Source organism: Centruroides sculpturatus, unplaced genomic scaffold, assembly GCF_000671375.1.
Source record: "Centruroides sculpturatus isolate CEXI.00-Female unplaced genomic scaffold, Cexi_2.0 scaffold127, whole genome shotgun sequence".
Classification (NCBI taxonomy): domain Eukaryota; kingdom Metazoa; phylum Arthropoda; class Arachnida; order Scorpiones; family Buthidae; genus Centruroides; species Centruroides sculpturatus.
Genome location: NW_019385000.1, coordinates 1016759 through 1030605, shown reverse-complemented (window position 1 = coordinate 1030605; position 13847 = coordinate 1016759). Strand labels below are relative to the sequence as shown.

The window sequence follows — 13847 nt, the reverse complement described above, 5'->3', positions numbered from 1 at the left end:
TTCGGATAACCAGCTTTCGGATAAACGACGCTCTACTGTATTTTAAAACAAAAACAAAGAATAGGTTCAAATACTCTTTCAGATGACAAATTTTTGACTGTAGGCATCAATTAAAGACTGGCTTAAAATAGGAATAGGGGAGGAGGGCAAGTTATAATTAGTCAAACAATATTCTTTATCTGTTAGAGAAATTATGTTGTCAATCACCATTTATCATTGTACATATTAATATTATTAAACTTCTGTCTTATTGTTTGAATTAAGCTTATGATACCAAAAAACTATAAACTTTTCCAAAGTTTCATTCAACAAGAACAGTAGTATAGTAGTAACAAAAAGTAAACTTCAGAACATGAATTACATCATCAACGTGAGAAAACCAAATATCTTCCCACATTTTAAAGTGGGCCTTTGTAAATCGTCTTTGTAACACAACCTTTGAACTTTCACCAAACAAACACTATTGCTGTAACCATTTTAACAGCTTTGTGGTGGCTAAAGTGTGATTTTTAATAAATCAGTTACTGAAAAAAGCAAAAAAAAAAATTTTCAAAAAATTACACCTACTCAATAACTACAAAGCAGACAAATTCCTGTATCAATTTTTATTAGTCACTTAGATTATAAATGTAACAATTCTGAATATATTTCCCATCCCTTGAAGTGGATAGCAAATCACTTTCAAAACTCAACATTCGAAACAGATTCAATTAAACGAAATTTTTACAGCTGAAAAAATAAATAATATATTAAATTTATATTTTGATTATATATATGCTATGTATACTTTTCAGTATATTCACATTCCTAATGCAAATTTGATGTTTTCATAATCCATCGTATTCTTCACTTTAAAATGACCAGGTTAAAATACAATATGGCCACCAGCATGTACCTCCAAATAGTGGACAAAGTTTTCTGTCCCAACAGTGTCTGCTATTCAGAGATTATACTGTATATTGCATCAAATCTAAGATGCACCCTATTTTCAGAGATACTAAAACAACTTAAGATTGACATCATATGATTAAAAAAATAAACCAAACAGATCCATCCTTTGTATCTTTCTAGAAAAGAGAAAAACAATTCTAATTTTAATGAAATTCTACAGACATTCATGATTATGGATCAATATTATTAATTAATCATGATTCCAACTTGGAATCTAATCTGCCACCTTTTTAATTGGTCAGTGATGTAAACAGATATTTGTTCATTCACCTGTAATCAGCACAAGAGTAACAAACTTTTCTTTTAGCTGAAGTTGCCTGTGTGGCTGAAAATTGAAAAGTATGATTGCCACTTAAAGAATAAATATTTTCAGCTATATTAAATGGCCATTATCAAATTCCAGAATGAAATGATTTTCAATACAAAACTCACAGAGTTGAAAGTTAACAAGATATTGTTAATTTTTATTTTTACATCTTTACCAACAGTTGGGTATTATTTGTTCTATTGTGTATTTGTATTTTAAATAATTTTGTTCTAGATCCTGATGGCAGAAAACATTTCTTTTTATAAATACACTCTGCTGGATTATAAAGGTAATTTTAGTTGATGGCTTCAAATTATTACAGTTCACATTGAATCTTCTTAATGAATTATATATCTAGACAATTTACTAATTTCTTGTACAGTGGAACCTCGCTTAATGAGCACCTCACATAACAAGCAAAACAAATTGTAAAAATTTACCTCGTTATGCAAAACATTGCTCGTTAAGCAATGTTTTGCATAATGTGTGAAGAGGAGAGGGAAAGTCCCGAATTATGCACATGCTCCATCAGTCTGTATTTAGCACTCGTTCTGCTAGCATCATAGTGTCACTTGTGATCACATATTTTTCCAAACTTGTGTTCACACATATTACATATAAACATCAACAAGCATAGCCCGTTATATAATAAACATGCCAAACAATATGCCAAATTCTTGAGCTATGTAAAGTCTATAATTAAATAGTAGAAATTAATTAATTTGACAAGAGGTAGGCAGTTATGTTGCCATCTCAAATTAAATTTAATGGCCAATTCCAAATTAAATTTTAGAAATGTCTGAATTAAAAATTAACTATTTATAATTATTAAATTTAATATGAGATGGAAGCATAACTGCCTACCTCTAGTAAAATTAATTAGTTTTTATTATTTAATTATAGCCTTTTATATAGCCCAAGAATCTGGCATATCATTTGGAGTGTTTATCAAATGTTAAACATGTTATCTGTGATTTTTTTTGTTTTCTGCAAATCGAATTCTCATTTCAGGTTGGTTCATTCCGTGCTAGAAGAAATGATGATGATGATAATTCACACTCCTTAACAATGCACATTGTAGAATTTTCTTTGAATAAACGTTATATATAAAATATTTGAGTATTTTTTTTGGCATGGAACGCATTATCATATTTTACATTAATTTCTATGGGGAAAAATTGTTTTGCATTACAAGTATGATTCTGGAACAAAATATGCTCATTAAGCAAGGTTTCACTGTATAAAAATTAATTGTAAATGTGTTTTTAATAATATAAATATATTATAATGATTTTCATTAGAAACTTACTCTGATTTTACTAGCTGGTTTAAAAGGAGATCCAACGATTACATCATCATCATCCTCATCATTGCCACCATCATTATTTACATTATTTTGTGCTTCTGCTTCTTGTTTCTCTCTAATTTTGACAGCAAAAAAAGTTTTTTTTAAATTTATTATAGAAGATTTCTTTATGGTATTACAAATTAATTAATAATTAGAATACATAAATACAGAACTTTTAACTTTTAATCAAATTTGATAATTTAATAAATGTATGACTGAGAAATTATTATATATTGTTACTATGTATGATTTAGTTTGAAGTAAGACATAGCTTATTTCAAATAGTTCATCCATTAAATCAAAGATATTAAATCAATTTATTTGTTGTTTTTGATTATTATTGCTCTTTTTTTTAACTTTTGTGGCCTTTTAAGTACTTTATCCCACAAGCACAGCCTATTTTCATACCTATCATGGGTCTGACCACAATGAGTATGTCATATGATGAGAGACAAATCAGGATCTAACCACTTATAGAAAATTTCTGCAATTACAATATAGATTCCAACCAAAATCTTACCAAATAGCATTTAATACTTCAACCATATGACAATTTGATTGTTATCTTTCTTGAAAGTTTTTGGTTCTCAGTTAAAAAGTTGTAAAATTGAATCATTTGACAGTTGTATAACATTCACCATTTTTTTGAAAATTATTAATTTCTGATATACAGTCGACCCCCTATAACACGGGTTCTTATAGTTCGGATTCCTATATCATGGCGAAAAAATTGTGACAGTATTCGTACAAACACGCTAAAAAAACTCTTATAATTCGGTAAAATGTCATTGCTGACTCGTGTCGCGACAGGATTGGTCGAATCTAGACCAATAGCGGATATTGTACAAACCGTTGAGTTTAAACGAGCAGCAGACCTACTAAAAACCATTTATTATTTAACGTCCATAAAAATTATATTTATATTAATGATGTCTCCAAAGTTCAGCGAATTTTTCACAAAAAAATAATTTATCAGGAAGCACGCAAGTGCTATTAGATGACAAGATCCACGATGAAAACAAGCTTAAGCAATGGCGTAGTTGAACAGTACACACTCGGTAAGTAATCCTACAATTTTTTGTTTATAGCATAGTTTACATGGATTATTCCCAAAAAATTATACGTATTTTGGAAATGCTGAGTTGAATTAGTCTAGAATCGATTAATTTTATGGAAGAAACCTTTCAAACAGCCATAGTCCGTAAACTGTGCCGGGCTGTGATTGGCTGGACTCGTAGAAAATGGATTCATAAAAAGCAGCACGTATCTATCGTGTTATAGGAGGGGTCGACTGTAATTAACTAAGTTTATATGATTCTGTAAGTTTAATAGAAATACATTTTTGATTCATATTTAAATATTTACAATGAATTTTTTGGATCTTGTCAGGCATCTTGCCATGCTTAGGACTGTGTTCTGTGAGAATCTGAATGGCAAACTCCAGGAATTTTTCATGGGGAGTGTTGTCCTGAATATGTCAGTCATTTCTCATTACCTAATAGTCCCCATTGTGGACATGGCTGAATCCATTGTGAGTATGAATAGAACCCACAGAAAGTCCCCATAGGCAAAGACAGGAAAAAACCTTTTTTCTAAGATTTATGAACACAAAAAGACAACTGATTAAAGTTATTTAAGAACTGATAAATGTGAATTTACTTTAGTTTTATTATCAAGCTTTCAATTAATTTTATTTATTACTACTATAATAGAATGAATACTATCAAATAAACTTTAGAATTTAATGTATATTTTCAATACCTCTCTTCTCTAATTTTTCTCACTCTTTCCATTCTTTCAAGTCTTTCTTTTTCTTCTCTTTCTTTTTGTTCATTAGTTTCTTTTTGAACTCTTTGTTCAAGTTCTTTGTAATATTTTTCAATATGTCCAACTAACCATTGAAAACCTTTATCAATTCCTTTATCTCTCTTTTTACTATTAATTGATATTGCAGAACATGTTTCCTAAAATACATTTTATTAAAAATATAAATGTTATAAATTTGCAAAACATACTATGCATATTAAAAAAGTATAAATATAATTTATATATACAGTAAAACCTGTCCAAAGAGGAACCTTGATACAACAAACTTGTCAAACCAGAAAAAAATATTTGAACCGTGCAATTCTGGTTCACACAGATTTTACTATACATATAAATGTAAATTGAAGTTTTAAACAAGTATCATTATTAATAAAACAATAAATTTAAACAAATATTCCTGTTATAAAACTTATAAAATAAACAGTAAATTTACAGAAAACCCCATACTTTCTCTGTCTGTCCAAAAACTTTTAATTCAATTTTCACCCATTTCCAATTTCTTATCTAGTTGAAACTTTGCATAGATATGTATTCCCAATGACAATACAGTGTTTTGAAGTTTGCAAATAATTTTAGCAATTAACAAAAAATTAAAATTTGTAAAAATCAGATGGCGCTACAAGTAGGGCAAATCCTTGCCCCCTTTTAGTTGTACTGTCTATATAAAATCTTTAATATTTCACCCTCTTCCCAATTAAATGCTAAAACAAGAAGAATTTTGATAATTTAGTGTTTCATATATAAAACTAAAAGTAAAAAGTATTTTATAAAAGTTTTAAAGAAATGCTTTTTATTCACATAAATGCACTAATAGGTCAAAAAATTTTTCATCTTTCACAATATTCTTGGTATTAGCAACCAAAAATAAAAGTGTGGGCACTCATGCAAAGCCCCTAAAATTCAATAGAAAGTGTAACTAAGAATATTTGTAAAAATGAGCACCACATGCTTTTATTTTTGGTCACATAATACCAAAAATACTGTGAAAGCTAAAAAAAATTATTTTTTACTTTTTACAGCATTGATGTGAATAAAAAGGCATTTCTTCAAAATTTTATATTTTTATATATTTTTTCAAATTTGTAATATATCTGAAGATGGGTTTCTCACTCAAAATAACCAAAATATTTTCTTATTTACTGATACATATTTTAAGACTAGTTATCCCAGTTAACTGACTCTTGATTATTTTGTATGTAATGCAATTACGATTCATGTTCTTGAGAACTTTTTAATTTTGAGCAATTCTCTAAGAAAAATTTTTTCAGTTGGTAGCATAACTCCATAATATTATTTTACTCAAATGTATACATTTTTAAATAAATAAATTAAGTTTATTAATTTAAATTAATTATTTCCCACCCAACTTATTATTCAGGCATTTATTGCAATGTGTAACAAGATTGTTTAGCCTATCCTCAAAAAATTCCTTTCCTTGTTGCTGTAGCAATGATAGTTTTCACTTCTTCATCAGTAGTAAAACAACAACTTAAAATATGGAAAAATGTAAATCAGAGGGGGCAACAAAGCCATAGTCTGGTGTGTTGTACATAGTCTAGTATTTTCATGGAGAAAAATAAATCCTCGACTAAGGAGTCCAAGATGTTTTCTCCTAATTGCCTCTTTCAAGCTTAAGTTAAGTAAAACCTTTTTTGGGTCACATAAAATTACTAAAAAAAATTTAAATTTGATTATCTTTTGTGCAAAAACAATGCAAACAATTTCTATAGTTATGTTGCAAAAGAAAAAAAGAGTTGCAATTAATTAAAAAATTATAATTAAGGGTTCAAAAAAATGTAGGCATAATTAAATAAATAATAATAAATTAATAATTATTAAAAATAATTATAAAAACTAAAACTAAATTAATACTAACTAAATTAAACCTAAAAATGAATTAAAACCAAAAATAATAATATAGTTAATATGTCGTTAATATCATCATTAAATGTGTGTTGTTCTTAAAATTAAAACTCTGGCCTTTACACCAAAACCAAATTAAAAATGAAATTAATTGAAAATGAAAGCATTTTTAAAAACTATTTAAAAGTTGTTTTGAAATTTCCAAAATGTAAATCAAATTAATTTTTTAATTTATGGTAGCTGTGTGTGTCCATGATGGAACATTTTGCTTTTAATGTATATATACACATAAAAATTATTCAAAATAATATAAAACTAAATCTGTAATCTGTATATAACCAAAGTTTCAAAAATTAAACTTAAAAAATAGATGCTATGACAGCAAATGAATAGCAGTCTCTTCAACTCCAAGTCAAAAATGAAGTATTTTTGTGTCTCCTATCCCTACACAAATTCCTTCCTTCCCTTTTGTTAACCCTTTGCACAAATTCATGCAGACTTCACAGAGGAAGTTAATGGGTGATCCTTTCAATGAATGAATCCTGCAATACAATATGACATACTTACAAGCTGCTTAAATTAAACAACAGAATGTATGATTTGATTGTTGATTTAACAGAAAACTCCCCTCTGTATATATCACAGGGAGAAGTTTTTTGTTAAATCAGCATTAGTCAGGGGTCATGCTACATAGAACCAAAATTGCCACTTTACAATATTTTTATTAAAGTGGAGATAAAAATATAATACTGGCAATAAAATATCTAGTTTACTTATTTTGACATTCAGCATGAAATTGAATCACAAAGCACGCTTCAGAAAAAACAGCAAAATGTCAAGCTCCTGTGCAGTGAAAATCCTGTGCACCACACACCTAGCAATGTCATGGCATCATGTGGCAAGTTCGGACAGGAAAGCAAGAAGTGATGTTGAGAACAAAAGACAATTTTCATGCAATGCTATCCAGCATTTCCAGATTGGGGATTTTTTATTGAGCTTCAGAAAATTTGGGGAATTTTTTTCACTTTGATTTTTTCAGTAGACTAAAATAAAAATTTTGACATAACATGTGAAATACCTGTTTAAGCATTGTGATCAAATGTGTTATTCAGAATTATTCATTAAAAAATTATTCAAAAATGATTTCTACTTCTAAGTGACAGCTTAACATGTTACTTTTATTTTCCAGACTCTAAACTGATGAGGCTACCAATACCTCCATTAATTAATAAGTGAAACTGATGGCAAAAATAAATTTATAACTGGCAAAATAGTTGGCAATTTTTTAAAAATTTTCCAGAGCAACCCCTGATTAGTATCTGTACTAGAACAAAGTCTAGGTCCGGAGAGATCTGAACGAGATAATGATTTCAAACTTCAGAAAGTAAATTATTTTATTATAAAGAATAAATCTGTATTTTAATTAACTTACCACACGAGTTGGACATTCTTGTTTGTTTACCATATTTTCTAATTCAAGTAGATTGCATATTTCTGTTTCATCCATGGCACCTTGAACATCTTGTTTATTAACTAATCTGAGAATAAAATGATAAAATGCTGAGAAATTATAGAAAATAAAAATGTTTCAAAAACAATTTTAATAACATTAACTAAAATACAAAGACAAATATAACAGACTAATTTAATAAATGCCAAATCTCTAAAACAAATACTATAAATGATTAGGATCAAAGTAACTAGCCTAGAGGTAGGAAGTTAGTCCACATCTCTTAATAAATTTCTTAGAAATAAATTAATTTAGACAATTCTGGAAGAAAAGGATTAGCCCAGAGTGGGATTTGAACCTACCATTCCTACTTGTTGTGTAGATATGTTGCCACATGTGGATAGTATAACCCAGATCCCATTTGATCTTTGCTTCCAGAGATAGTATATAGTATATTATATTACTTATAGTATACCAATTAATTCAGGTATAACCTTCAAATATTAATTCAAATATTAAATTCACCCAAGAAACTGAAAATTATAATAAAATAAATTATTTAGATACAACAATTACAAGATTTATAGATCACCTTGAATATTGTAAATTTGAAAAACCATGTAGTGCTAAAAAAATTATTAACTTTAAATCGTATTGCCCTATAAATCAAAAACATTATATATATTTAATGGAAATAAGAAAAACATTTTCCAGAACAAAAAGAACAGATATGAGAGAACAGGAAATTAAAACAACACACAAGAAGTATATTCTAAACAGGTATCCAAAGAAAATACTAAATAATTGGTACAACCATTTCATGTTAAATAAATATAAGGTGAAAGAAAAACAAGAAACCAAAAAGTATGTATCATTTCCTTATATAAAAGGCATATATGAAAAATATAACAAAATTCTTAAATCAAAATTTAATTAAACTGACTCCAACTCAAAATGATAGGTTATCTGATCTGATGGTTATAAGAGGTATTAAAAAGGACCCGTTAGAATAAGAAGGCAAGGACTACAGACTTGAATGCACATGTAATATTCCAAGTTTCTATATTAGTGAAATGAAGAGAAAATTGAAGACCAAATTATCAGAACATTTAGCAGCTGTAAGATTAAAAATTAATAATTCTCCTATGTTTCATCATTGTTATATTACTAATTGTGAAATTAACATTAAAATGTAAAAATTGTTTATAAGAAAATAAATAATGTAAAAAGAAAAGTTAAAGAACATTTTGCCATAATTATGCAAAATAATACAGTTAATTTAAATATGGATGTGTTGACAGCTGAATGCTGGGAGACTTTTTTCGGATATAAAGGTGGAAATTCGTAATGGTTAATCTTGATGAAAAATTGTCAAAGTTCAAACTGTATGCTAAAAACTCCACTGAGGAGGCCAAATATTGTTCTCAAAATGCATTTAGGGGATTTATGAATGTAATAAAAGTGTTTTTCTCTGCAAAGTTGGTTTGCTTTTACTTTTTTTTACTTTAATTTTTATTTCATTACTGATGTAATATTTTTAGAATTTTGAAGTGATATAACCTCTGTAAGTCAGAAAGGAAAGAAAAATAGATTTTTTGTGTATTTTTCTACAATATAATTAAGTAAGAATTGGATAATTAATCTGACTCCATTCTTTTAAATAGTTATTTTGAATATGCAGGTATAACCTTATCTGTCACTCATGTTTTGTTTGGCAATATTAAAGTATCAGGTTGTTGTAATTTATATATACAAATATATGAACTATGAGTTATCTGTAATGATGATAATTAATAATTATTGAATTTAAACATTGAATATGTTTGGTTTCTAACTATCAATCTTAGGAAATCAAATGAAAACTGACTGAACTCATGAAAAGAACTTGTAGGTAAATCTAAAATTTTAATTTTTCAAAATTTTGTATTCAAACACTGTTGGATAAAGTTGATAAGTGATTATGCTTTGACTGAATTATAAAATAAATCCAATAAAATTAGCGAAATAAAGTGAATTAAGGGATCAACTTTATTGCTAATATAATTAAATGCTCAATGATTTAAAAAAGTTAAGGAGTTTTCAGTTAAGTTTGAAAATAAATTTTTTAAATCATATGATTGTGCCAGAGAGATTCATTCATTGTTTTGTTATTATTCAAAAAAATTCTGTTTTCCTGATATATTTATGATAAAGTAAAAAAATAAACTTTATTATACTTAATCATTGTTATAATAATCATATTTTTACTTATTGATTTTTATTTTATTTTCAGAAAATTTCCTAATCTAATCTTTAGTTAAGTTTATCTATTTACATTTAATTACTTTTGTTGTAAAACAAAAAAGTATACTTTGATATAAAATATAAAAATTCAAAATAACACAATTACAGTAGAATCCTGCTAGTTCGAACACCACTAATCCAAACATGTTTCAGTTGGTAAAGTGGAAATTTTTTAGCTCGCAAAATATACATTTTTTGTATTTTCCAGTTGAATTTAAATGGTATTAATGGTACAAAAAGATGTATTTTATTGTAGTATTGTATTAATATTGTACAAAATTAATAAATCAGTGTTTGGCATGGCCTATTAAAACAGCAGATCTATACCGTACTTACACACAAAAACAGAAACAAAAGTCATTGATGGTGTTGGATCTATATAAACTGGACCTGTTTTACTGCTTGCTTCTGCATTATTTCAATTATTTGTCTAATCCAAAAATCTGCTAATCCGGACAGGGCTCAGTCCCAATTAGTTCAGACTAGCGGAATTCTACTGTATTAAGAAATTTGACAATTTTATTAGTTTTATTTATTTTTGTTATTTTTAATTAGCTTATAATAATTGGTTAACAAAAATACCAAAAACATGTTAATTGAACTTACAACAACATTGGCTTTCCACTAATTCTAGGGTCTTGCAAAACGACAGTTATTTCTTTTCGACATTCATCTATTCTTTCCGCTTCACTTGCATCCATCACAAATATTATTCCATAAACTGATGCATAGTAATTTTTCCATATTCCCCTTATTTTATGTCCACCGCCAAGATCAAAAATAGTAATATCAAACTGATTATGTTTAACTTGCACGCTAGAAAATCCAACAGTAGGGACAACATCTTCTGTTGATTCTAAAATTAAATTGATATTGCAGATTAATATAATTTGAAATTCATTATTTTTTCAGTATTTTACATGAAATCAATTATTGCTGTACAAAAATTTTTTAATGTCAGTTGTTTATATTAATTAGTTGTTATTGCATTTTTCAGACTGACTGTTATTATCTAAACTACAATTGATAAACATATTGGAAACATATCTAACAAATAAAGTTGAAATGATTACATTCATTTACAGAAGCCTGTTGATCCAATGAATTTAATATGTTATATTATTGTAGACGATAAAAGCGCTTTTTAGTCGCGATCTGGGGAGGCAGCAGAAATTTCAGCTCCTGTTTGGATTACGTTTTCTCGACTCAAATTGGATTTATTGTGTTGTGCCATATATCGCTGGATTCAGGGTAAAGAGAAGAATCGTTTGATACCAATTTTGTGGGTCTCCGACCTCTTTTTCGGGAGTTAGGACCGGACTAAAAGTCACCTTTTTCGGACCACTTTTCCGGTCTCCGGACATCGATTTTCCAGATTGAATCTCAGGGGTTTAAAGGGTTGCCACACTGAGTACTGTGGGTAATTTTGGTTAAAATTGGCCCATTAGTTTTGGTACAATTTGCGTTTTTAATTTGAGTCGGGGCTTAGCGGGCTGTATCGGGCTAACGGCGGGCCATCCGCTTTTTTATCTTCGTTCTTTAGTATGTCTAGGATTACAGTAACATCTTGTAAAATTTTGGTTGGGATATTTTTACTAGTTTTTAAAGTAGAATAAGTTAAAAATTAAGCTATAATTTTCGCTTTTCTCCAACTAACGGGCTTGGTAACGGTCGTTGACCTCTGCATCTGCAACGGTTTTACAGCTTTTAAACGGCGTTTTAAACGTATTTAACTTTATTTGGGTTTTATTTAGTATTAAATTGATTCTAATCGCATTTATTTTATTAAACTTATTATTTTGGTTTTCATTGACATTTGATTTTGTCATTTTATTTTTATTATCATTATTTCGTTATTATTAGTGATTANAACGGCGTTTTAAACGTATTTAACTTTATTTGGGTTTTATTTAGTATTAAATTGATTCTAATTGCATTTATTTTATTAAACTTATTATTTTGGTTTTCATTGACATTTGATTTTGTCATTTTATTTTTATTATCATTATTTCGTTATTATTAGTGATTATTTTGCTTTTCGACATTTTGGCATTTTATTAATCCCTCACTATGGAAGACATAATGGAAGACCTTAGTCAGATAGGGGATATAACACAGGAAGGGTTACTTCAAGTGACTCTTGATGGCCAAACAAATGGTATAGAAGGGGAAGGCGATAATGTTAATGGCAACATAAATAATAGTGGTCCCAATGGGGACCCGCAGTGCCCAGGGAACACGGAAGAATACCTCATTAAAGAGGCGGCACTCTGTCTCGAATGTATTTTTGAATTGTGTCCCCAGTCTAGGACGGTGAGAGTGCAAGAGAGAGCAGAGGTTAGGGAAATGGCATCAACTATGTTTGCTGCATTAAATCAGATGTACGGAATGTTAAGAGAAATCCGCAATAAAAAAAGGGAACCAGCTTTGCCAACAGCTTTACCAACAATTTCCACCCAATTGTCTTATGCCCAGGTGGTAGCCACAGGCACAAAACCAAGTAATACGACAAAATCGATATCTAAATCCTTGTCGGCAAAGATACATAATGAAGGCATGGGCGGCAACCATGCGGTTTTGGTATATCCAAACATGGAAAATAACGACAATGCTGACAATTTATTAACTAGCGAGGACATAGCTTCAGAAATCATGCAAAAGGTTAAACCTCAAGAGCTTGGAATCCGAGTTAAGAATATTAGAAAGATAAGAAACGAGGGAATCTGCATAAGGGTTCATAACAATAATGAGGGAAGAGTCTTGCAAAAGGCCATTGAGGAAATAAACACTATAAAGAGTAAAATAAAATGCCATATCAGCGAAGGGCGAAGGCCCAGAATAATATTATTAAACGTTCCCAACGCTACCGAAACGAAAAATTTAATCACTACAATCTATAGACAAAATGATATATTTCACAACATGTCCCTGGAAAAATTTCAACAAGAATGCCGTATTAGTACAGTACTGACCAGAGGCAATATCAAGGAAAATTGTCGTAACATAGTATTGTCGGTAACACCCAATATAAGGAGCATCAGCATAAAAGTCAAATACTTATCGATTAACTGGGCCAACGTTCGCACGGACGATTTCATCCCAATCACTCGCTGTTTTAAGTGCTGTGGTTTTTATCACATGGCAAAAGATTGCCAAGAAAGCTTGCGGTGCAGCCACTGTACCAGGGCCCACAAATATAAAGAGTGCAATAATAGAAATAAAATAGCTTGCTGCATCAATTGTGAGAAGTTCAATAAAGGACAACCAGCAGAAAGGAAAGTCCCAACCAACCACAACGCTTATCATCAACACTGTACCATACTACAAAGAATTAAGACACAACTTGTAAAACAAACAGATTATGGCTTGTAGTGGAAACAGGAACATTACTCAGAGCGCCAACCTTACACAGCCTTCTACTAGCAACCCAACTTACAATTCTGGCAATGGGCTTTACAACCAGCTTACTGTTCTCACAATAAACTCTCAAAAATCCAAAGCGGCTTCATCGTATGTCCAAAAAATGGTTGATGAACACAAGGCCGACATAGTTTTAATACAAGAACCGTTTCTGGTAGATAACTCTATTGTTCGCTTTGGCCGCTGGAAGTGCTTTCCAAATCAAAACTTCTGCGAAACTATAAAAGCTGGGATCTTGATCAGCAATAACAATCTTTCGGCTAATTTCTGCCCAAATCTTAGTTCTAAATATGTCACAACGGCTTATGTCACCTTAGCAAATGAGGGCTTTTTTATATCATCAGTATACTGTTCCCCAACAGAGGATATTGAAAACCTTATACAGGATCTTCAGGAAA

General features: G+C 29.4%; 1 protein-coding gene across 1 annotated transcript; it reads right to left on the bottom strand.

Moving 5' to 3' along the window:
* Window positions 1–2550: 2550 nt before the first annotated feature.
* On the bottom strand, window positions 2551–10892 carry LOC111633215 (ADP-ribosylation factor-like protein 13B; the record flags this gene model as incomplete). Its single annotated transcript, XM_023377748.1, has 4 exons — window positions 2551–2679; window positions 4368–4570; window positions 7729–7834; window positions 10636–10892. Coding segments are annotated over 4 exons (690 nt in total), but the record flags the coding sequence as incomplete, so codon positions are not given.
* Between the last annotated feature and the right edge of the window lie 2955 nt (window positions 10893–13847).